Source organism: Cyprinodon tularosa, unplaced genomic scaffold (genome assembly GCF_016077235.1).
Source record: "Cyprinodon tularosa strain WSP-4 unplaced genomic scaffold, ASM1607723v1 ctg873, whole genome shotgun sequence".
Lineage (NCBI taxonomy): Eukaryota > Metazoa > Chordata > Actinopteri > Cyprinodontiformes > Cyprinodontidae > Cyprinodon > Cyprinodon tularosa.
Window position 1 is genome coordinate 424,438 of NW_024039644.1, and position 26,682 is coordinate 451,119.

At 38.2% G+C, this 26,682-nt stretch overlaps 1 protein-coding gene across 1 annotated transcript in view; it reads left to right on the plus strand.

Annotated features, from left to right (window-relative positions):
- LOC119775492 (neuronal acetylcholine receptor subunit alpha-7-like) overlaps positions 1-26,682 on the plus strand; it is a 78,339-nt gene that overhangs the window by 38,552 nt on the left and 13,105 nt on the right. The window contains exons 4-6 of the mRNA XM_038273488.1: positions 2,466-2,575; positions 18,608-18,687; positions 23,215-23,382. Of these exons, the coding sequence (XP_038129416.1) occupies positions 2,466-2,575; positions 18,608-18,687; positions 23,215-23,382 (358 nt within the window). The remainder of the gene's footprint in view (positions 1-2,465; positions 2,576-18,607; positions 18,688-23,214; positions 23,383-26,682) is intronic.

The following is a 26,682-nucleotide window of genomic DNA, read 5'->3' on the forward strand; positions in this document are numbered from 1 at the left end:
GTGGCATGCTAGAAATGAAGCATGAATCACTGCTCAGGCCAGTCCAGGATTACTTACATTGATTGATTGTTTGATTTACTTTATTGATCTCACAGTGGAGGAATTTACTCATAACATAAGCTCAAATATACAGTATATTCAGTGCGTCCACATATGGCAGCTTTTTTTTTAATAGTAGGATCCTTATACAGGGTTATTGCACAGGGTGTTTACATGGGTATTTATATATATATAGTTATTGCACTGGGTGTCAGATATAGAGAACTGTTGTTATTGGACAGGGTAAAATGTATTGCCATAGTGTATCATTGTAGAGTGTGGTTGCAGCAAGGATGAATAGCCTGCGGTAGCGCTCCTTTTTTACAAACAGAGTAAAAGTCTTTCTCTAAAGGAGCTGCTCTAACACTCTACAGTCTGGTGCAGAGGGTGGAAGGTGTTGTCCATGATGGATGTGAGCTTGGACAGCACCCTCCTCTCAGGCACTGAGTCCAGAGTGCAGCCTAGGACAGAAACGGCCTTTCTCACTAGTTTGTTCAGTCTCCTTCGGTCCCGCACTGCGCTGCATATACAATACACACTCTTGAGGATTCTTCTTCGCTGATATTAGGCATTTTCTATTTCTAGTTGGAGGAAGGGGAACAAACCTAAGAATCAAAAAAGGAAATTTGAAGAATTCTGGGAGAATTGAGAGGTTAGAACCAATTCTGATCGATTCTGGATGCCCAACCCTAACCTTAAATTATCTTCTGAGCACATTGAAGAACTTGATGCTGTGTCTATGGTCCATACAGCGCAGCTATGTAAAAAGGTTCTATGTAGGTGATATCTTAAGTAGTTTATTGAGTGTTTATATTTAGAAGCAGAGAAGCATCAAGTGCATTAATGATCCTTGTTGTTATTAAAAATTAAATACCCTTTGACAGAGTCTTGATCAGTGTATGTCTCTTATAAAGCATGCTACTGCCATTACCTTACCTGCAAACACCAGTGAGGCTCCACTTAAGAACAAACAGCGATACCCTCCGCTACAATGCAGGAACACTTACACTGGATTAGAAATTCCTTCTAAGACGAAGTAATTAATTACAATCTTGAGTTTATTTTTTGGTTACATACCTTAGGCAACATATTGATTCAGGTATTATATTAGTATTTTCCAACAAAGTAACAAAGTAGTACTCAGTTAATTGTGACAGCAATGGGACTGTGCTGGTTAATAGCGAAAGCACTCTGAGTGATGTACATTGTGAAGTCACTCACATCATTCCAAAATATAAGAAACGAAATGCACCATACATTAAAAATGTTTACTGCTTTGGCTACTTAATCCTTTACATTATTCAATTTGCTTCATTTGTATATTGGACTTATACACTCCAACATAAGGTACATAACGCCAACCATTTTACCACTGTCTGTGTTGAATTAATGATGCCTACCATGTTCCTGTTTCATAACTTGGAACCTATTTGTAGACAGATGCTACTTTTCCTGCCTTATATATCTCATTTTCACCCCCATCCCCCCGACCCAGGAGAGGGAAGTTTGGGAGCTGGATTGCATTGTTTAGGGTTTTTTTTGTGCTTTTCAAAGCCAGGCAACATTGAAAAAACATTAAACCTACCCAGGTCTAGTGATGACAAGTGCAAAAATTAAGTTATTAGCCTCCTCAGTGGAGACATATGTCAGCACACATAAATATGATATTTCAAATAGGAACAGGATTATGTACAGTCAAATTTGGGGGGTGGGGGGATTATAGAAAGACAAAATCTTAAAAAAAAATCACATACATAAATATTCTTAAGGTAAAACTCTTAAAATGGAAGGTAAAAAAAAATACCATATGCATGCATGCACAGTTATGCATAGATATTTATAAGGAAATGAACAGATGTGCTCCATATACAGTGATCATAGAGAAGCCCCCCTATAGCTTAAACATGTGAATTCATCCATCTGCCAACTTATACACCAAACAAACTCATGAAAATTAAAGAATATATGCTCAACCACATCTTACAAATAAAATGACTTGTAATAAATTATCTGAATGTTCTTTGTTTGCTTGTAATGTGCTTTGAACTGGGACTGACTTCACTGATTGCTGGATGGAACTAACTTCAGATGGGATTCAGGGGACCATTGCCAAATGTTGGCTTGGCAGACTTTCAGTGGCAACATTCATAATCTAAGCTGGAGACAAAGTATTACAGCCAACAACTAATAGCCTTTGTAATGGAAAATGTTTGACTTTTGATGACTTCTGCTTTATCACACTTAGAAAGAGAGGGTTTTAAAGGAGTTTGATGTTTTAATATTTCTCTGAGTCATTTATCATAAAATATGATTCAGAAATTAAAAATTATGTGGTGTATTTGCTTAGGATAGCGAGTTGTTGTTTTTCTTTATAAGTTAATTAATTTAGCTTTTTTTTAAATCTCTTATTTTGTTTTTTCATTCAGCATTGGACCGATATTTATCTGTCATGGAACCCAGACAACTACCCTGGGGTTCAGAATCTCCGTTTTCCTTCCAATCAGGTTTGGGTTCCAGACATCCTCCTCTATAATAGGTAGGCATTATTTGCTCTGTCTCTATTTAACTTTTTTACCCATCTTTTCTTTTCCTCTTTGAAATGGTGTTATATAAAATACTGTTTTTTTTTTGACTGCCTAGATTTATTCTTTAACCTTGTCATTTAAGCCTCTTGGGCATGGGGTTTTAGCATATTCTTTTTAAATCAACCTTAATTTTAAGTGCTCAGTTATCTAATTTCTTGTACTTGAATCTGATAATCACATCTCCTAATTGGTTCAGCTTTTAAATCCTCCTTGGTTCTCTTTGTACTAGATTCTTACTTATAATGCCTTCAACCATCTTCTGTGCTTTAGTATTTTCCTGTTAGATATTTGCCATCTACATGGGTAAAATTTTACAAGATCATAGTAACTTAATTATGCAAACTGTTCTAAATATTGACTGGATTTTGGCTTCAGAGATACATTAACTTTCAATGTCAAAGATTCCACAAGGTGTTTTAAAATATTATTCTCAGATATTTAGGCTCATGTTTATATAAAACCAACACAATTGTCACAGGTTAATAAAGGGGACATCCATAAACTCCAAGGTGTTATTATGGATTTAAATTGTGTAGCTGCAGGGGACTTTGGAATCTAGACATATATTCCTTGTGTTCAAGAAAACAAGGAAGTTTGAGATTATTTAAGCTTTTTGAGAAGGTGTGTGTCCAGCTGGAAGATGCCATCAGAACACAGTACCACTGTATCACCAGCTGGATGTCAGCAAAATCAGGGTAGCTTGTAGGGATGCAAGTTAATGATTAATGAAGTAATCTACTGTTGATTGAGCTTATCGATCGACTACCTATCAAATGATAAGTGGCAGTGTTCCTATTAAATGTGTTTATAAGACCAATGGTGGATAGTCCAGGTCCAGTAAGTAAAAAGCCGATACAGAGATTAGTTCCACCCATTTGCATATCCAGCTCCAGAACACAGACTGGGAGCTAATTGCCACATTAAGTGAAGAGGATGAAGGTTAATTAAGCAGGGTCTTTACTTTCTTGACCTGGATATATGTCTATACTTTATATTTATGTTATCATGGTTTTTGCTTCCTGCTTCCTGTTTGGACCTGTTCACTTCCTGTTTGGATTAACTGAGTGTGCAGCTGTTCAGAGGATCTCCATCTGAAGTTAAGTTATTTTCTCTGTGATATCTCTGTATCTAAGTAACTCTAACTGACTACTTTAAAACATAGCACCTTCTGCTGCACTTTTCTACTGAGCACTTGTCAGTTTCACACGGTTTTATTTCTGATAGCAAGGAGTAGCTAGCCTAGGCTAGCGCTAGCTTAGCATTGCTATGGCTTCTCTCTCTCCCTCCCTTGACTCTTTTCCAACTCTTCCTTCTTCCTCTCCTCTCTCCTGCTCTCTGTGTCAGATGTTCAGTTATTCCTCTGCCTCCTTTAGTGATAATGGGATGTGTAATAAGTGTAGTATTTTTGTAGCTTTGGAGGCGAGGGTGTCAGAGTTAGAATCCAGGCTTCAGGCTGTTGAAGTAGGCCCCCCACGTAGCTGTCCTCCAAAAGTGCCTGAGCAGCCAGGCGATTGGGTAACTGTACGCAGAAAGCGTAGTCGTGGATCTCTGCCCACTGGTCACCACCAACCCGTTCACGTTTCTAACCGGTTTTCCCCACTCAGTGACACACCCACTGAGAAGCCCACTCTGGTGATTGGCAGCTCCATAGTCAGAAACGTGGCATTAGAGACACCAGGGACCATAGTCAAATGTTTGCCGGGGGCCAGAACGGGCGACATCAAATCCTACCTGAAACTACTGGCTAAGGATAAGGTTAAATACAGTAAGATTGTTATTCACGCTGGTGGTAATGACACCCGGTTACGCCGATCGGAGGTCACTAAAATTAGTGTTGCTTCGGTGTGTAAGTTTGCCAAAAAAATGTCGGACTCCGTAATTTTCTCTGGTCCCCTCCCTGATCTGACCAGTGATGACATGTTTAGCCGCATGTCGTCATTCAACCGCTGGTTGTCTAGGTGGTGCCCTGAAAACAACGTGGGCTACATTAATAATTGGCAATCCTTTTGGGGAAAGCCTGGTCTGATTCGGAGAGACGGCATCCATCCCACTTTGGATGGTGCAGCTCTTCTTTCTAGGAATCTGGCCACATTTATTAGTCCTCCAAAACCCTGACCACCCAGGGTGCAGACCAGGAAGCAGAGTTGTAGTTTAACACACATCTCTGCAGCTTCTCTACTGTTACCCACTCTTTACTCCATCCAGACAGTGTCTTGCCCACGACCAAAATCTAATAAATTAGCAAAGATTCCCAAAGGAGTAAATCATGATAATCTAATTAAAATCAAAATAACTCAAATTGGGGAAAAAGTTAAAACAATTAAATGCGGTCTGTTTAACATAAGATCGCTTTCCTCTAAAAGTCTACTAGTTAATGACTTGATTTGTGATAATCACATTGACTTGTTTTGCCTTACAGAAACCTGGCTGCAGCAAGAGGATTATGTGAGCATAAATGAGGCAACTCCTTCAAGCTATTTAAATTTTCACATCCCCAGAAGTTCTGGGCGAGGAGGAGGAGTAGCAACAATCTTCCAGTCTGACTTACTGATTACTCCCAAAACAGTTAATACCTACAACTCTTTTGAACATTTAACCCTTAATTTCCCTGATCCAAATTTCAAGGCAAGAAAACCTCTTCTTTTTGTAACTTTGTATCGTCCACCAGGTCCTTACTCTGAATTTTTAGATGAGTTTTCAGAGTTCCTTTCTGATTTGGTATTAAATACTGACAGGGTCATCATAGTGGGAGATTTTAACATCCATGCTGACATTGAAGGCGATAGCTTAAGAGCAGCCTTTAATGCTATCTTAGACACTATTGGCTTTGTTCAAAATGTGAATAGTCCCACGCATTCTCATCTTCATACTTTGGATCTTGTGCTGACATACGGCATAGAATGTGAAGAAATAACAGTATTTCCTCACAACCCTGTCCTCTCTGACCACTTTCTAATAACCTTCAGGATTACTTTAACAGAGTTCTCCTCCCCCAAAAGAAGGTTCAATTTTAGTAGATCTTTATCAGATAGTGCAGTTATAAATTTTAAAGAATCTGCTTCACTTTCTCTCTCCTCTGTGTCACTGAGCAGTGCTGCAGAGTGCAAAAGTTTAGCTTATTCCCCTTCACAGGTTGATGATTTTGTTGATGGGGTTGCTAGTTCTCTGCGTATTGCCTTAGACAACGCAGCTCCTTTGAAAATGAAAACCGTTAAAAATAGAAAGCTTGCTCCTTGGTTTAATGCAGAGCTGCGTACTTTGAAGCAAAATGCTAGGAAACTGGAGAGAAAATATCGCTCCACAGGCCTGCGAGAGTCCTTCCTAGTCTGGAAAAATGGTTTACTGCTGTATAAGAGGACCCTTTGTAAAGCAAGAGCAGCATACTTCTCCTCATTAATAGAGGAGAATAAGAATAATCCTAGATTTCTTTTTAATACAGTTGCCAAACTCACCCAGAGCCATAGCTCTGTTGAACCGTCCATTCCACCTGCTCTTAGCAGCAATGACTTTATGGGATTCTTTATAAATAAGATTGATCTTATTAAAAATAAGATCATAAGCACTCCTCTATCCGCGATTGTACCTGAGGTAGTCATGGAATCTGAACTGGGTTTAGACTGCTTTGATCCAGTTGAACTCTCTGAATTAGCAAAATTATTGTCTTCATCTAAGCCTTCAACTTGTATGTTAGATCCAGTTCCAACCAGGTTATTTAAGGAGGTATTCCCTTTGATCTCCTCCTCCATTTTAGATGTGATTAATCTATCTCTGTTACAGGGATATGTACCTAAAGCTTTTAAGGTTGCTGTAATTAAACCTCTGCTTAAGAAACCGTCTCTTGACCCAGATGACTTGGTCAATTATAGACCTATATCCAATCTTCCTTTCTTATCCAAAATTCTTGAGAAAGTAGTTGCCAAACAAGTTTGCGATCACTTCCACCATAATGAACTTTTTGAAGAGTTTCAGTCTGGCTTTAGAGCTCATCATAGCACTGAAACAGCTCTGGTGAAAGTCACTAATGATATTCTCATGGCCTCAGATAATGGACTTGTATCTGTGCTCGTCCTGTTGGATCTTAGTGCTGCATTTGATACAGTTGACCATAATATTCTTTTAGAAAGACTTGAATATTTTGTTGGAATTAAAGGAACAGCACTAGACTGGTTTAAATCTTATCTATCTGATCGAATTCAGTTTGTTCATGTTAATGATAGATCTTCAACACGCTCAAAGGTTACCTGTGGAGTACCACAGGGATCAGTGCTAGGACCAATTCTCTTTACTTTATACATGCTCCCAATTGGTAGAATTATTAGACAGCATGGGATTAATTTCCACTGTTATGCTGATGATACCCAGCTATATCTGTCTATAAATCCAGATGAAGCTAACCCATTACATAGATTACAGGCATGTCTTGAAGACATAAAAACCTGGATGACTCTTAACTTTCTGCTTCTGAATGCAGACAAAACAGAAGTTATAGTCTTTGGACCAGAGTCTCTGAAAAAGAAACTGATTAGCCAGTCACTTCATTTGGATGGGATTAAACTGATTTCAGATAATAAAGTAAAAAATCTTGGTGTTGTTTTTGATCAGGACCTGTCATTTAAATCCCACATCAAAGAGGTTTCTAGAATTTCCTTCTTTCATCTGAGGAACATTGCAAAAATTAGAAATATCCTGTCCAGGGGTGATGCTGAGAAACTAGTCCATGCATTTGTTACTTCAAGGCTGGACTATTGTAATTCTTTACTATCAGGAAGTCCACAAACTGTAGTTAAAAGCCTTCAGCTGATCCAAAATGCTGCAGCCAGAGTTCTAATGAAAATTAAAAAGAGAGATCATATCTCGCCTGTCCTGGCTTCTCTTCATTGGCTTCCTGTTAAATCAAGAATAGAATTTAAAATCCTCCTTCTCACATATAAAGCCTTAAATGGCCAAGCTCCATCTTATATCAGAGATCTGATTGTTCCTTATGTTCCTAACAGAGCACTTCGCTCTCAATCTGCAGGTTTACTAGTGGTTCCTAGAATTTCTAAAAGTAGAATGGGAGGCAGATCTTTTAGTTATCAGGCTCCTCTCCTGTGGAACCAACTACCAGTTTTAGTCCGTGAGGCAGACACCCTGTCTACTTTTAAGGCTAGGCTTAAAACTTTCCTTTTTGATAAAGCTTATAGTTAGAGTGGCTCAGGTTATCCTGAGCTATCTCTATAGTTATGCTGCTATAGGCTTAGACTTTTGGAGGACATAGGGACCCCCATTTCATCATTCTGCTTCATTCTCTCTCTGTTCTCCTATTCTGCAGAATCTGTTAGTTCAATCTCTAACCTTCTGCTCTCTCTGCTTTTCCTCAGAGTAGCTTTGCCTCGTCTGTTCCTGTTTGGCTGTGACGTCATCCTGGAAAGAAACATCAGCTGTGCTGCTTCTATCAACACCCTTGTTTATAGATGTTGGAGATCGGCCTGTTTTCCAGTGTGGTCCTGTTTCTCTGACCGTGACTGAGTGGATGTGCTTTCTTCGTCCTCTGGCATGGGAGCTGCCTTGGAGCTCGTCTGCCTGGCTGTGTGTTTCCTGGACGGGGCCGCCTTTTACAGCTGCTTTTTGTATCTCTGCTTCTGTCTCCTTGAACCCCAGTCGGCCTCGGCAGATGGCCGCTCACACTGAGCCTGGTTCTGCTGGAGGTTTCTTCCTGTTAAAAGGGAGTTTTTCCTCTCCACTGTCGCTACAAGCATGCTTAGTGTGGGGGATTGTATTTGAGTCAATGAGTCAATGCAATCAACTGGTTTTCCTTAGATAGAAAACTTTGTATCAATTTGATCTGGTTGAACTGTAAAGTGCCTTGAGATGACATGTGTTGTGAATTTGGCGCTATATAAATAAACTGAATTGAATTGAATTGAATCACTGTTACCTGTCATGTCCCGCACTTTATGTCAGTCTGTAAATGTCAGTCTTGTATATTTTTTGTATATTTGTATATTTCTAGAGAGTAAACGTAATTTCATTTCCCTTGTATGTCTCGTACATATTAAGAAAGTGACAATAAAAGCTGACTTGACTTGACTTGATTATCCACCTCTGGATATGACAAAAAAAAAAAAAAAGAACTTACCCACAGGTTTTTATTAAGTAAGTTTTACATGCATTTGATTTAAATCATAAACACATTCCACATGTATTCCCCCAGGCCTTAAAAATAGCAATTATCAAACCATTGTTGAAAAAGAGAAGCTTACACAAATCAATGTTGTTGAACTACAGACCCATTTCAAACCTCCCCTTCATCAGAAAAATTACTGAAAAAGTCTTGTTTCAACAGTTTCCAACAGGTTTTTGCTTAAGCTCGCTAAAGTTGATTCAAAGTTTCCTCGTGAGACATGAGACACCTTGGTTGAGAGAGAATGCCAGAGAGAGTCATAATGTTTGACTGTGTAACAGAGATTACATCCAACATTAAGCCGCTTACAGTGAGGAAAACAAATCACAACAGTAATGACAAAATTCCTGATTAAGACCTGGGTTGAGACTGATGTTCTTTATGCTTTCAGGATTAATCATCTGCAAAATACTGGGATCCTTTTAATAACAAAGGAACATTGCAGGAGAAGGGATTAAAATTATAAGATATAAGATCTTGGAATCCCGATTGGAAATGTAGGTCATGATGAAACTCATCTAAATATGAGCAGATATAAAACAGGAAAATGTTTCAAAAATAACACATATGCTTTATTGTACAGTGTTGCAATTTGCATTAAAGGGATGTTTTTGAAGGTGCTTTTCTTGCCCAACAATGAAGGCCTCAGAGCGAAGGTCTTCAAGAGGGGGTCCGCGACCCCTTGAGGGTCCAAGGAGGTACTGCATGGGGATCGTAAAAGTTTTGGTTGATTAGACTTTTTTTTTATATCTCCCCCTGCAATTGTTTTCACTAATTAAAATGTCTTTAAATGCAAATTAACATGAATTCAACTGAATTCACACTGAAGTAAACAGATAAATGGAGGCAGAAGATGTCTTTCAGTCTTCAATGCACACATTCAGCAACACACTGGAGCTCTTTCAAGCTGGGCACTGTTTTATTCACAACACCTGTCCCATCAAGGAGGAATCAGAATCAGAAATACTTTAATAACCCCAGGGCTAAATTATTTTCGTTACTTTACTCCATCTGTAATAGTGACAATAGGACCCGTTTGAAATAACACAATTTTAAAACAATATATATAATTAGGTGGTCCCCTCTCCATCTGGCCATCAGTTTGGGGGTCCTTGGCCTGGAAACATTGAACACCCTTGCCTTAGTGAATGGTTATTGAACAAACAGCAATAAGAAGATAAGAAAGACAGGATACAGGTCAGGTCAAGCTACAGTCTCTCATCAGAAAATGGAAACATTTTTCCACGAAAGAGAGACAGGTTCAAAATTCAAGTCTTCACAAAAAATGGTAAGTGATCTGTAAATCATTTATTATAAGGGAGGTTTTAACCATTTGAGATCAAAACCAAAAACCTTGGTCCACATGTAAAAATGCTCTTATAGTAGGAAAATGACACCTCACCCTGAACTATGACTTGGCTGAAAATCAACATCAATACCACGATAGACATCTGATCAATATAAATAGAAAATACATTTCATAAATTATGTAATAATTCTACTGAACTCTGGTCCAAAAACACATGACATTCTTGGAGACATAGGCAGAGGAAAGAATTATAGCCCCCCAACCTTCCACACCAAAACTAAGCCTAAGCTGTCAGTAGAGGTGACCTATTTTTAAAGATCAAGAGTGATTTTCAAATAAAAATATAAACAAATATAAATACCATTCAAATTTGAGATTGTTTCCTTAGACTAATTTCAAGAGGACAAAGAAAACCGTTATCAATAGTTTTTAAAATTGACTGATATGAAAGGCTGATATTGTGCTACATTTTTCAGGTAATTTCAGAGTCCTCCCTAAGCACATATCATGGTGATACATGAAAGGTGCAGAAATGTTTTGGATTGTAGAAATGTTTTGCAGAAAATTGCTGATTTTTTTGTTTTTTATCAATGTCAGAAACTAGTAAGATTTCCTGGTAAAAGGGACGCAGCTAAAAATGTGCAAACTATGGAAGGAAGGCGATAAAACATGCAAAAATGTGAGTCTGGCTCACAGATTGATCTTATGTCCAAAGACACAATGGGGAGGTGCATTTCAAAACATATTTATCTGTTAGAAAAGCCTTGAACTGAATTTATTTATGAATCTGCAGCAATCCTTGGAAATTGATGTTCTAAGACATCCACCATCCATTATAGCTGAGCTTGAGTTGGATAGGAATTGGTCAAAACGTCTCTCTTAAGAGTGCAAAGTTGGTAAGCACATGTGGACAAAAACCTGCAGCTGTATATATATATATATATATATATATTAGGGATTGAACGGTTCATAAAAATCCACGGTTCGGTTCGATAAAGGGTTTCTGGTCACGGTTTTCGGTTCGATTCGATACATGTTGATTGTTACACCGAAATTCCATAAAAAATTATGAAATTAATGAAAAAATCCCCCCAAAAATAATGGATTGTAATTATTTTTAATGATCCGCGGAAACCCTGGATCATTTCTGTATGTTTTGCTGCTTTGAATTTAATCATCTGGTGCATGCTCTCTAACCTGACAACAGCCAGATGCATGTCTCGCTCATGCATCTGGCTGTTGTCAGGTTACATGCTCTCTACCATCTCCAAGGAACTCAGAGGGGAGCAGACGAAGCCACAGTAGGGGCTGTATTCTTTGCTTTGAGCAGCCGGTCTGGAGCGCAGCGGGGGTTGCTGACTGAGTATGAGGGATTTCGGGGTTAGCATGACATGTTGCTGTTAGCATAAACAAAACATGTTGCACAATGCTTGCACACTGTTGCACTTTTATCCACAACTTTCTTTCCGCTGTCATCGTAGGTCACTCTAAATGCAAAGCGCTCCCATACAGCAGACCTATAAAGTGCTGCTGGCGCGTCTTCCAACTCCTGTTCTTTCCCACTCGCCAGTCCGACACAATTCTCCACAACTGATTTTTTCCCTGTTACACCCGGCTAAGCTGCTTCGCTTCTTCTTCTTCTTGTTTACTACTGGCGGTTGGCTTTGGTCGCAGTACCGCCACCTTCTGCTCTGGAGTGTAATCGCTTCCTCTATGAGAAAAAGGAGCAGCGCATGAACCGAACGAAACACACGCGAACCGAACCGAGACAGTCGAACCGAACGATTCTGACGGTTTTCATAAATCGTCCCATCCCTAATATATATATATATATATATATATATATATATATATATATATATATATATATATATGTATATATATATATATATATATATATATATATATATATATATATATATATATATATATATATATATATGTATATATATATATATGTATATATATATACCCGTATTCTCTTATAACATCCATCAGCAGACAGGTGTGTGCTGAAACATTGCTCTGAAAATGGTGGAGAGCTCTAGTAGGACATTTACATAAGAAAAGAGATTCATGAGTTTATCTAGGGGGATGATAGCCTAAACAGCTCTATGACATTTCTCGTACCTGTTGGGGGGTAGTGCAGGAGTTCAAACAGGGGAGTGGCAGCCACATTCATAAGGGGCAGCAACAAGCTGAGGCAGGCGGTGGGGGGGACAATTAATTGTGATAAAAAAGAGGGAAAAACAAGAATTATATTGTTATCAACATTCTGCTTTTTCCTGAAACATGTTGAATTACCCTAGTTAAGTCACCTAACCTCAAGTTGCCTTCCAATCTGTTCATGATATGAATTGTGTGCTGACCTGTGAAAATCTAAATTACATATCCAAGTGTCGCCTGTCCTTACAGCTTACAGGAAGCAGAGTGAGAACATAGGGTGATCCTCTAGTTTAGTGCACTGCATGAAACAAAGGATTATCAGCAGTATTTGACATGTAAGACTACTGCAGAACGTCAGGGTACTAGCTATATTCTGGAGTTTTAGGTTTAAAACTTAACAAAACTGCACAAAGCAAAGCATACATCCTCCACTGTGGCTGCACACCGCGCCGCTCTGAGTTTCTTGGAGATCGTAGGGAGCATGCGTGAGATGAACCAGGGTTTCCGCGGATCAATAAAAATAATTAAAAAATCATTCATTTTTTTTAAATCAAGGCCTTAATTGGCACTAAAATTATTTAAATATGTTTATCGAAGTATTTATAATTCTTTAATAAAAAATGCTTATAAAAACAATTTCGTCAGATATATTATATTGCTCCAGGCGGAGAAAAAGCTAGAGGATATATATATACGTATATGTGTGTGTGTGTGTTTACATACATACAGGAGTCATGGAACTGTGCTTGCAGCTGCTTCATATTTCATGTACACTAATAACTTGTGTACATTGTTCTTGTTGATGGCATTAAAATCATTTCAAATAGCATTAAATTAGAGTCACTCATTCCTGTATGAATCCTGTGAGTGCTTAATTTAATATGACATATTAAAAAAATCCCAGCATCATCCAGCATATGTTCAGTTTCTGCCCAAATATATATTTATATTTTTGTAGATTTTTGTAACGGGGATAAGGATAATTCAAAACTGCTTTTTTTGAATGAACTTGTTCTCTTCTCCCAAACATCTCTTTTCATTCCTGTTATAAGAAGTTTCTTTTGAATGGATTTGATTAAAGTTTAAGTCCCTCGGTATAAAATAAATATTTTGATGGAGATGAGAAATCTGCTTCCTTGTTGGTGAATAACCAATAATTTGGATCCAATCATTTAAATAAACGGTGTTAGTTTTTTTTTTTTTAATATAAGAATTGTGCTATAATTTCTAGTTACCGATCTGCTGCTGGAATATTTTAATTTGACGAACCGGAATTTGTCAATGTTCTTTTTCCTGTTTGGTGCGATTGCAATTGCGGATCTTGACCTGGCCGGACCTTATGACCACAGTGTACCAATCTTCTGATGGCTACTTCCAACAGGATAATGCGCCATGTTATAAAGTGAATCATCTCAGACTCATTTCTTGAAACTTTTCCACTTAAGTAATTGTGAATTGAGCATATTGACAGACAACATTTTATTTTTTATCTTAAATGCAATTTTTTTTTTTTAAATAATTACTGCTCTAAATGTATTGCTCTGTCAGCTAAAGATCTGTTTTGGTCTCTATACTTTAATTAAATAAATCAATTCAAGCTAAAATGTAAGAGGCTATACTGAGCCTGATCTCTTTGTATCAGAGATTTTCTTACCTTTTAGAAAAATGTCACTTGGGGTAAAACCCCCCCTGCAACCCTGATTTGCATTTGTATAGCTCACAGCATGTTCATTTACATGTTAAAGCCTCCCCTAGAATTCCATGGGGGGGAGGCATGGGGGGAACACTGCCTAAGAGAGTCCACGTCAATTTCTGACAATTTACGGGAGTTTTCGGCGAAGCCTGCAAATTGTCGTAAACTGCCGCTGACCTGAAGTTCCACGACAATCGACAGTGCCGCATATTGACGAAAATCCCACTTTTCATGCAGTGAATGTTTCTCTTCTGCCTCTGTAATTATATACTGCCCTGTTTCAGATGTGATCACCCATTAAATGGCAGTTATTAGCGGTTATCAGTCTCATAGAATTACTCCAGGCTGCGCCTCCTCACCTTTCTAGTAGGTTTCTTATGGCTGATAATAGTCGCTTCGGCCACGTCTAAAACCTTAAGTTTCACTTTCTAATTACCTACTTTAAACTTGTATCTACTTTATTTAGAGTATACCTCATTCAGAGTATACCTTACCTTATTTTTTGTTTTAAATCTTTACTTTGAATGAATTCCACATGTTTTAGTCGCACAGACAACAGTTCACAAGATATGACATTTTTTGGTAGGGGTTGTTCAATGTGAACGACATGCCGATCAAGCTTTTTTTTTAAATAGATGAAGAAGTACTAAAATTATTTTCAGATTACACATAAATAGATTGATACTATGAGTAAAAAAGGAATTACTTAATTAATTAATTAGGTTTGGGATTAATTCGGTGATAACAACCTACTGAGATTACTGGTAGGCAAAATCTGAAGCCATTCTATGTGACTGATAACAGCTATTAACAGTAATTTAACAGGATAACATCGGCAGCCGCTGAAGCGGCTGTGTGTACACCTTGTGATCACTGGTCGGGTCGCACTTTATTATTAGCCGGTCTGTGGTTTTATTTTGTATATCGTGAATGTAACCATATAATTTAAATAAAAACTTATGAAATGTGCAAATAAATTGCCACAGCTGAGGGAAAATTGAAAATGCATCATATTAAAACTATCATCCCAAGGCAAAGCTATGGACTAACAACCAAAGGCAGATCAGTATTATCTCATAACATAAACAAATTTCCTTTCTTAAAAAAATGTAATGAAGTTAAGATGTATTCTAACAATAATTAAACATCTCTTCAAGATTCTGCAGGCAGTTCTACAGTTTTGTTTGAAAAAAAAAAAATAGTCATGTTTAAGGACTTAAGGAGTACCTTTACCATAACTGGACCCCGCTATGATGAGAAAAAAACACATATAAATATTTTTTTTATACACATACAGGATGTTCTGAAGATTTAGTGGAAATTAAATAGAGTAGCAATTAAATGCATTTACCTGGTTACATTTACTTGAGGAAAATGTTTTTTTGTTTTTTTACAGCATCGTACTTTTTACTTTAGTAAAATATATAAAAGTTTCACTTCTCTTACTTGAGTACAATATCTGGCTACACCATGCATTGTGAGCAACTTCACTTACTGAAACAAGCATATTGGTTAAATGTTATGTTCCACCTGATGAATCTGCCAGTATACAATATAAAGGTTACTGTAATTTAACCTATTCTTACATACTATAACTACTGATTTAGCTAATTTTATCAATTAAATTTTTTTACTGTGAACTAGTTCATTCCACCTATTTTGTATTACGTACTTACTGTACTGTAAGTTATGTTTATTTTAATCTTATTCTTTGAAACACAACCATTTGCATATCACTTACAATTTTTTTCAATTTCACATCATTTTGTAAAATATTGAATGAGTTTTATGGTCATGGTTAGTAAGTAGATCAGTTACTCAGTACATCAGTAGCCTTTTAACCAAATACTTTTACTGTTACTTGTCTATTTTCTTTAAAGGCTACTTTTTACTTTTACTTGAGTAAAAATATGATGTAGTGCTACACTTAAGTGCAGTTTTGGTACTCTATTCACCTCTGGGTTAGGGTTAGAAACAAATAGACTCAAGAAAAGTTTATTTTCCAAAGCTGCAAAAGCAATCATCTCCCAGCTGGCAGTAATTAAACGTCCCTCCTAAAAATCCTCTACACCTTCAGAGATTTTACAGTGCTTGTTAGCTGGTGTTGGGCAAAGGAACATAATAAAATTTTATGTACTGTAGCAAAAAGCCTTCAGGGAGAGTTTAAGTATGCTCGTCATACTCCTTTGCTTCCAGTAAGTGGTAGAGATATATATCAGACAGTAACAATTGATGGGTGAGTCAAGCTAGTGTCTGGCTTTTTATAAGCATTCAATCATTGCTTGGGCTAAAGTGCTTTCAGTCGTCACCATGTTATTTATTTATTTAGAGTTTGAATCCGAGTATTCCAAACTAAATAATTTGCTTTGATAAATTAGGGTTTATTTAGTATCCAACTCTGGTTATTATAGTCCTTTTACTTTTCTTGGCTATTTGTATTTCGGAATTATTGTCACTGTGTGACATAATGAGAAAATAAACATTAAAGTTTTGTTTGCACGTTTGCTGGAATCTTCAGTTTAAAACAATGACAATTTAAAACTCAAATCTGTTGTCTCCGGAATCAGGTCAACTCATGTAAAAGAGGGGATTGTGAAATTTTGTGAAATCAACATTTCCATTGTCCAATTGTGTCTGAAATGTCATCAGTTTCCATTTTTTACACAATGGGCCGGATCTATCAAAGGTTTGCGTGTATTAAAACGTGAGCTATTTCACTGCGCACGCTAAAAAATGTACAAACTGACCTATCAACAGCGTGCTAATAGCATTTGGTTTTTAAAACGTGCTAAATAGCGCCTCTGATCCATTTAGTACTTTTTCTGCAATGAATATGCAATATGGGGCGTTTACACGCAAAAGTGCGTCTTGTGGGAGGAGAACATGTAAATATATTAATTTAGCACTCGCAAAGTGATTTATCAAACTTGAACGCAATTTTGCTAACGGTATCTGACTCTATATTTAACACGTTTCAAAAGAAGGTGCAAATGGTCTGTATGCGTAATTGCGCACACATGGCAGCGGTTATTGTCGCAAGAAGGAGACATGGAAATAAAGCAAGGAGACGCAGAGAACGCATTTTTTCACTCCGTGTGAATATTTTTGCAATGAACGAGGAAACGATCATCAAAACATATAGTTTATCCAGCATATTGCCATTTTGGAGCTGTTGGGGGAACTCCGAATGGATTTGGAGCCAGCCACAAGGAGGACCCACGCAATACCAGATATCACAAAACTCCTTGCAACATTGCACTTTTTTGCATCTGGGTCATTCCAGCGTACGGTTGCAGCGTGAGCTGGGATCTCCCAATCTCGTTTTTTCAGAAGAGCTGTCTGACGGGGTCGGGGTTCTCCCCCTGCGCCTGTGGAGCAACGTGCCAAATGCTGCGGGGATCTCATCCACAGTCACAGGCCAATACAAAACACCTGTTTTTTTTTTGTTTAGTTTTTTTTTACTGCAGCACATACCACCTTAGGGAATAAAGGTTGCCAATTTATAATTTATAAATAAATAAATAAATATATATATATATATATATATATATATATTTACCTATTTATTTTTTTTGTTGGGGGTCACTGTAAGATTTAAATTTCTTAATGCACTAGTTTGTACAGACTACAAACTACTTTGCCGCAAACCACAAAACGCGCAAAACCATCATTTAAATAGGGCGTCTCCAACAGTTTTGCACCTTCCACCAGTTACGCAATCGCTCTTGTTAAATCACCTGCAAACCATGGTTCAGCCCCTCGCGCAAAATTCCAGTTTGCGAGCGCAAATTACTGCACGCAAAATTGGATCTTGATAAATCCGGCCCAATGTACGCAAACTGTTGTTCAGCTGAGATGCATTTAGCTGTGTAATGTATAATATGCTCATGTTATTTATTTGCTTACATGAAATCAGAGGTGAGCAATAGCAGCATTGTGGCATTTACTATTCATAATTTATCTAATGTCATGTTTTAAAATGCCACATTATCTGTCTTTGGACAACCTGTGTCAATTTTAATTTCTAGGCATGTTCTATTGACCTTTGGTGCAAAAAGAAATTGCAACTGCGATTGAAGAATAATCACGTCATAAGACTACAAAGCTTTTTATCCCAACACTGCAGGTGTTGAAGGATCAAATTCATCAGATGCCATCTGTTTCATTAAAGACAGTAGTGACATCAGACATACTATCAGAGCAACAAATGCTAATTTTTTTTCTCTTTTCAGTGTGATACTTTTTAAAACATATTTGAAGCGGGTTAACTAGAACTATAAAAAGTTTTCCAGGAAACACTTAAAGCACAGTTTGATGTTAACTGTGATTACAGTTTGAGTAAATACAGCCTATATGTTCTGTTTTACGAAATCTGACAGAAACACAATCTGGATGTTGTTCTTTTATGAAAGATGCAATATTTGTACTTTTCACTGCAAGAAGAGGCTTTATTGCACCCTGTTGCCATGTTTTCCGGTTTCAAACTGTGGTAATCCTTCTCATCTATGCTTTAAACTCAAACATTTTTTTTTTGGTCTGTGTTTTTTTCTTTGTGTTTGATTTTGAACGCTTACTCTTTGTTCAGACTTAATTTCTTTCATTGGATTGTTTGAAATTGCTGTTTTAAAGTTATATATATTTTCTCACTGTAGTGCAGATGAGAGGTTTGATGCAACTTTTCATACAAATGTGCTGGTTAATGCGTCAGGCGCCTGCCAATATATTCCACCAGGTAAGATTTTCCACATCATAGACCTATCTTTCTCTTTTCTAATTGTGTTTGATGCAATATATCATAGTGCCTTTAACATTTATTCCTATAAAATCTACAATAATTATCATTTTCAAATTGCACTATTGGTTTGAGTTATAAGTTGCACTTCAAACAATTTCCCTTGAAGCAGGTTTTATTTTGCCAGTTTTTTGTTTCTGTTCTGATTTTTACTTTACACTCTTTCTTTCACTATAGCCATTCACTAAAATCAGAAAAGTTTATTTTATTTCTAGATATGGTTCACTCAATCTTGACAGAAAAAAAACAGAAATTTAGAATATTCTGAAAATAAGAAAGAAAAACTGAAAAATCACATGGTCATAATCATTCAGATCCTTTGCTCAGTGTTGAGTGGAAGCACCCTTTCGAGTTAATACAGCCATAAGACCTCTGGGGAAGGATGCAACAAGCCTTTCAATTGGAATTGGGAATCATCTGCTATTTTTCCATGCAGATCCTCTGCAGTTTTGTCAGATTGGATGGCGATTGTAGGTGGACAGCCATTTCCAGTACTATTCAGGGATGCTCATTTGAGTTAAGGTCAGGGCTCTGTCTGCGCAATTTAGAATTGGTCACAGAGTCATTTTAAGGCCATACCTTTGTTATTTTAGCTGTGTGCTTAGGGTCATTGTATTGTCTGAAGGTGAACCTTTTGGCCAGTCTGAGCTCCTGAGCACTCTGGAAGAGTTTCTCTTTGTTGGCTGCATTCATCTTTCCTCCAATTGCAATAGTTTTCCAATCACTGGAGTTGAAAAAACACACACCTCTATAGCATGATACTGCCACCACTGTGTTTCACTGTTTGAATGAAATTGCGCAGGTGATGAGCATTGTCAGATATTCTCCACACATACAGTATATCTTAGAATTACTGCCAAAAAAGCTTAATTAGGTCTCATCAGACCACAAAATCTGTTTTAGGCAGACTGGGAGTCCTTTGTTTGTTTTTAGCAAACTCTTTGTGGTTTTATATATGTTGTTGTGATATTTTACAGGTAGATTATGAATATATGATTAATTAGAACTGGAGTTGTAGTTAATCATATAAATCATTCAAAATGGTAAAACTAATTTAACAAATTTCTTAGTTGAATAATTATAACTATAACCTGTTTACTCACCAGGATCTTAGGCCTCTCACACTCCGTGCTGTTAAAATCCAGTTATTTTCCACAGTTTAGTGACTTAGGCTAAGCTATCAGGAGAGCTATTAATTACCAAACAAACAACATATTTGTCTCTGTTTATTCAAATGTCACCAAAAGGAGGGTGAATTTGGCCTGAGTGATGAACCATTCACTGTATAAAGCAGAAATAGCCGCAAGTTAAACATGATGACTTTATTTCTAATAATCCAGGATTACAGAAATCTAACACCTATGTAAACACTACACACTACTCGAAAATAGGGGAAATAGGGGTTCTAAGAGTCCATTTAAATGGCTTCTGGAATTGTCCAAGGTATGCCAAATGCCAATACATTCAATGGTATCTGTTTGAAAGAGCAGCAGATATGATTACAATAATAAGTGTAGTTTAAACAACATGAATACTCAGCTTAAAATGGTTAATGTTTACAAATGTATTACCAATATAGCAGAGTAGCACAGCGATAACCCTACATTCAAAACAGTTTAACCTAGCAAAAAGGCGGGGCTTTCTAAGATCTGAAGTACCAAGCAAGATGATTAACCCCTACCATGTGGTGAAAGGAGGAGGTGCAACAAAATGGAAAATTCCCCGTGTAGAGTGAATCACAAAATGGTGGACCTTATCAGGTGACTGGAGGGGAGGGTTGGACCACAAGGGTAGGCATATATTACCTTGTAAAACTCAGTCCGCGGGCTCCGCTGGCAGCCAGCCCCCCCGAAGGGGATCCGGCCATTGGACCTGAAGCCCCAGGGGTGCTCCACCCCCTGGCGGGAGCCCCGGCCAAGCCCCAGGGGCCAGGCTCCACAGAGCAGCTGTCAGGAATAAGCCAGTACCCGCCCGGGCATCAACCCCCAAACACCAAGCACCAACAATGCACTGGGGGGATTGGGCTCCGCACTTAGAGGAGACTTGAGATGTTCTTGGGAGAGGGAGCAGTTCAGACCCGGACCTGACAAGTAAAAAGTAAAAAAATAAAATATATACACAGTGTCAATCACGCCTTGCCACCCTAGTGCCCACACTCGCAACACAACGTCTCTATGAAGAGGGAAAAAAAATAACTTAAAAAAGCACAGACACTCACATCCATTAATCTCAGGACCAAGGACCCGCCAGCACTGCTGGCCGGTGCTGGGATTACCAGACGACCCAATAGGCGAACCTATAATCTGGATATGGGGGAGGGGAGTGGAGTCACCGCCACACTAACCCATCTAGTTCATGCTTCAGGCCCGGCCCCCCACAGTTCTTGATAAGTTTCGCACAAGTGATGCGCAAGTTACTCATAGATTTTGGATAAGCTAGACACTACGACTTATGAGTAACTTACACTTAATGTATGTCAATGATCAGATAACTTACCGTATTTTCACGACTATAAGGCGCACTTAAACGTCTTTTTTTCCCCTCAAAATGTGCGGTGCGCCCTTTGGTGCGGTGCGCCCTATGTGTGTTGTAACTGCGACTTTTGAGACCACCTCATTGAGGAGATGATGAAAGAGTGGCTGAATGTAAGGAGACCAGGTGTTTTTTTTCCACTCATCACCATCGCTGTTAATATGTAACTCCATGCGTGCCCATCTCATAGCTGATGTGAAAAACATGGGAAAACAAATTAACGCTGTAATATATGCCTACCCTTGGACCACAAGGGTTCAACCGCTCGACATCGGTGTGAACCGGACCCAGCAGGTGCAGCAGAAGCAGCGAGTTTACATGCAAAGTCAATGGTTGGCGCGCATATAGGCGCAGCAAAAGGTCCCGCAGCGCGTTTTGAGCAGCAGGCGCAGCGCGTCGGGAGAGTTTAAGCATCTGACGCACCGCCAACACGCTGCTGCTGCTCGAGATGGAAAAATTGAAGTTTTGCTGCTGGACGCGCCGCATCATCCGATCAGAGAAGCTGATGTGGGAGCTGACAGCGAGACAGACACAGCGCTCTGATGACATATGATATTAATGCAAATGAAAAAGGCTGGATGGATGAGGAGATGATGAAAGCGTGGCTGAGGGAGGTGTATGTGAGGAGACCAGGTGGTTTTTTCCACGCATCACCATCGCTGCGTGCCCATCTCACAGCCGATGTGAAAAAAAAGGTGGATCAAATGAACGTTGTGCTCGCCGTTATCCCGGGGGGTCTGACAAAGGAACTTCAACCGCTCGACATCGGTGTGAAGCGGCCGTTCAAAGTAAGGCTGCGAGCGGCGTGGGAGCGATGGATGACAGACGGAGACCACAGTTTCAGGATAAGTGGAAGGCAGCGCCGGGCAAGTTACGCCACCGTTTGCGGATGGATTGTAGATGCTTGGACTAACGTGTCTGCTGGCTCTGTTGTTCAAGCTTTCGCAAAAGCCGGCATTATTTCTGAGGAGCCGCGCTGCACGGAAAGTGACTCTGACAGCTCTGGGCCGGGTCTCCTCCACGTATACCGCAGTGGCTGGCAGGTGTTTTTTCATCTAAATAATCTAAATCTTGCAGCTATATTTGCTGTGATCAGTGGGAATAAAGTAGTTTTAATATGTTTTTAAGTGAGAAAGGCCACCTGAAAACTTCATAATTGCAGTCAGTTCATCCAGATTATTATCCTGCCTATACTATTTCTGTCGGAGCCGCTCAGACCCCCACATACCAGCGGTGCACCGACAGTAGAAATCCCTTCATCAGCAGCCTCTAGGTTGGGCAGCCTCCGGGTTCACCGCGGTGGCTGGCAGGTGTTTTTCATCTAAATAATTTAAACTGCAGGCACCAGGATACCGGTAATAAAAGCGAACATATTCCGTCGGCAGGTTTCAGGATTTTAAGTTAATTTAGGAGCGATCACAGCGCTGTGTCATCTGCGATGTGTCTGTCTCACGGCCAGCTCCCAGGTTTGATTAATACTTTGTAATAAATACATGAATAAAGCACAATCATACTCAGTTTTGGGCCCGCTGTATTTTTAAATACGCAGTAGAGGTATTTAAAGGTAGTAGAGGACATGTACCTGTATATAAGAAACGCGCCCTATAGTCCGGTGCGCCTTATGTGTGTGTTAAATACAGAAATGGGACACATAACTGAGAGTGCACCTTTTAGTACGGTGCGCCTTATGGTCGTGAAAATACGGTACTTGTAACTTATGGCCCACGTATGAGCATACGCTGGCATACGTCAAGCCAGTGTCCTGAGGGGGGCAGCAATGGGCCCGGATTGTACGTACTTGCTGTATGTCGATACCGCTTCACCGTGCACATAACTGTTACAAAACTGACCTAAAACTTATTAAATGTATGCTAGATTTTTCATACATTGGTGTTGTGTTAAAAAATCCCACTGTAACTACTGTACTGTTTTCAGGTATCCTAAAGAGTACATGCTATATTGATGTCCGATGGTTCCCATTCGATATCCAGAAGTGTGACCTGAAATTTGGCTCATGGACCCACAATGGCTGGCTACTGGATCTTCAGATGATGGATGTAGATATTTCTACATATATACCCAACGGGGAGTGGGACCTTGTAGGTAAGGAAATCAGAAAAGCAAAACCACATGGTAAGCTTTTGTTTCATATATGATTACACATTTGCCTGTGTGTTTAAGGGGTATCTTAAGATGACTGTTTAGAAATCCGGTTTCTCAATCAAAAAACTATAAATGGTTAGAAAACCTAGAATCAAGATTCTGTGAAAATATGGTAATCTCTTTCTGAGAACAAACACTGAAAGATATCTTTGGGCATTCTATGAGTATGGAGTCAGGGGACCTTTTCTAGGGGCCATCCGGTTGCTGTACAATGTGGAAGTTTCCAGTGTATGTTGGACTCCGACAGGGCTTCCCTCTGTCACCAGTCCTGTTCATAACTGTTATTTACAGGATTTCTAGGCATAGCCGAGCGTCGATCCCTGAGCATGTGCTTGGATGGTTAGATCACCCTCATATGATGCAAAGATTTCTTTCTCACATTTTCAGGGTTCTCACAGTCAGGCCAAAATATTTTTTCACAACTTTTTCATAACTCTTTGAGAAACAATTTCTATAATTATCTATGACGCATTGGTAAAACTTTTGACGACTTAAAAGTGATGAACATATAAGTTTTTAGGACTAAATTAAAACTAGAAATATAACATTTTCTGAATTTACTCAAGTTAATTGTTTTTCCTATTTTTGCCATTTGAATTCTACTGATGATTTAGTTGCTTGATTCAGTAATTAGAGGCTGATGCACTAATAATTTTAACTCTTTGGTCATTTTCTACACTTGTGGTTGGCCCACTGAAAAAAAAAAGAAAACAAGATATACAATTTTCTATCAGTATTTAGATAATATTCACATAGGCCTACACATATTTCTGCTTTTGTACAGAGTGCCATGATAATATTGTGAGCCAAAGCACCTAACACTAAATAATGTTTTTGATTGAGAATGATGTAATACAAATAATTTGCCTATTTACCGCAGCTTCAGTGTCAGCCCGTTCTAGGTGACAGGTACTGGCTATTAATCTTAATATAATGCAGTATGTTTAAGATTTTGGGAAGCAAAAATGTATTTCGTTCTACAAAAGAGAGATATGGGCGCCCCCTACGCCTGTATCCGCCACAGAAAGTTTTAGGTCATGCTTCTCATCCAGAAAAAATACTATGTCCCCATTATTGCATTAACCCCAAGACACACTATAAGATATAGTTGTAGTGTCTTTGTTTATTTAATTAATATCAGTTAATATTTGACAATATCGAGCTGTCACAGGGCATTGCATTGTCAGGCTCTAATAAACAGCTGTGCAAGTGCCACACATATATATACTTATGTCTGTGCTAAAAGGATGCACACTTGGTCTATATAACCTTATGTATTTTGGTCTTTGTTTGTATAGGCATATAACTTGATTATGTCTGTTTAAGCAAAACTCAGCAGAGTGAGAATAAAGTTTGTGCATAATTTATACAGGAATAGAAAAGCAAAGTTTGAGGTCTTTACATGTTAGCCAAAGATAATTTACCAAAAAAGCTATTTTTGACCATTTCATTTTTCATTATTTTGGCAGAGCTTGTCAGGAATATTTAAAAAAAATTATGTAATAAGATTTTTTTTATCTGTCTGTACAGTGTAATGCATATGTATTGTTAAAACCACCATGTTAAAAACATATGCAACGACTGGTAAGAGAAAAAGACCACATATACAATCAATATGAAATGAAGTATACAAATTTATAACCAAGTATTGTATTTGAAAAGCTTGATAGAAAACAATTTTCGAATCAACTGTCAAAATTTCATTAAAAATGTCACTTTTTGAAAAAGAGTAAATTTGATTGAAGAAGCATTATGGATACTACCACCTGTGGCCAAAACGTAGAGCTGCAGCACTCTTCTGGTTAATCTTGTAGCTTGTATTTTGGAAGACTTTTGTTTTTTTTACCTTTCTCACCTTACTCGAAGTTGCCATTGGTGTCTGAGTTGGGCTGGATGCCGGTTGTTCTGAGTATCTACAAAATCGATCTTGAATATAATGCTTTGATTGTTTGCTAGGTTGGATGCATCCAACATGGATGTGTTTGACATCACGTCCGCTAAAATTGGAAAATAGGTAAAAGGCCTATTAATGCATGGTTGCTGAACTGCTGAGGTGTTATATGCTGATCAACCAATGTTTTGATCATAAAGGGTAAAATAAATAGGCTATTGTAAAGACATTTTCTTGTAAAAAATATAACAAGACATCTCTTTAAGAGGAGTAGAAATCTAATTAGTCAAATAAGTTCTAAGGTAGTAAACATTTACCTCATATGACTGATCAGGTGTTTATGCTTCTGGTATGCTAAATAAAAGCACAAGAATCTCCTTTATCTTGATGTCTGTGGATTGCATGTACCATGTCTACTACTATGGACAGCTTGTCCAATTAAAACACATTCTTTAAAACCTTGATGCATTACTGATCTGTGGTCAAGGGTAGGTTGCTAACTATACCTCTTCTTTTTTGGAAGCTGGATGAATATAAGCATATTGGTAAGGACCCACTAGCTTTGTGAACATATGCACTGAATTTATATCAAAGTTTTAATGTTAAGGTAAATTCAGAGTCACAAGTTCAGATATTATCCTTTTCCTTTTATCTTGTCTTGGATAAGGTACAATCAGATACCTTTTTTCTCTTCCATCATCTCTGTCCATGTGTAATTAAAGATGTCACACAATATCTTCCTTAATTGTTATTAGTCAATGGCCAAGAGAGCATATCTGAAGACAAAAACAGACTTGCAAAGAAAATGAGCTTACCCATGTACCCCAAGGGATATGTGTGAGTGCTTGGGGGTAATGTGGTTTGTATAAGGCATCACCTGGTCCAAGGATAGTGCGCTTAATTCAGAAAAGTATTCAGAGTAAGTCAGAGGCCAAACCTCCCAGGAATGCAAATGGTCTTGATGACTCAGGACAAACCATGCCAGTGTCAAGGCCAACACACACCCATAAACACACTATGAATATCTGCATGTCTGCAATCCATCAGGTTAATAGGTGGCTAACAAAAGCTATTTTTCTTCAACACCAAGTGACAATATTTAAATTAAATTAGATGCATTTAATTTATTTAAATTAAATTAATGTTGGAAATCAATCAGTTTAGCAAGACACACAATAATGAGCTGTGTTTATGGATCATGGTGTTTTTTTAAAGATGATGATAAGTGCAATGATTTCCTTTGCATAGGGACAATACATTGACTTAAAAAAGAAATATGCATGATGTCAGGTCATAGCAAGCAGATAATGATTTCCACCTGTAGTCCCTTGATGACTTGACGTTAATCA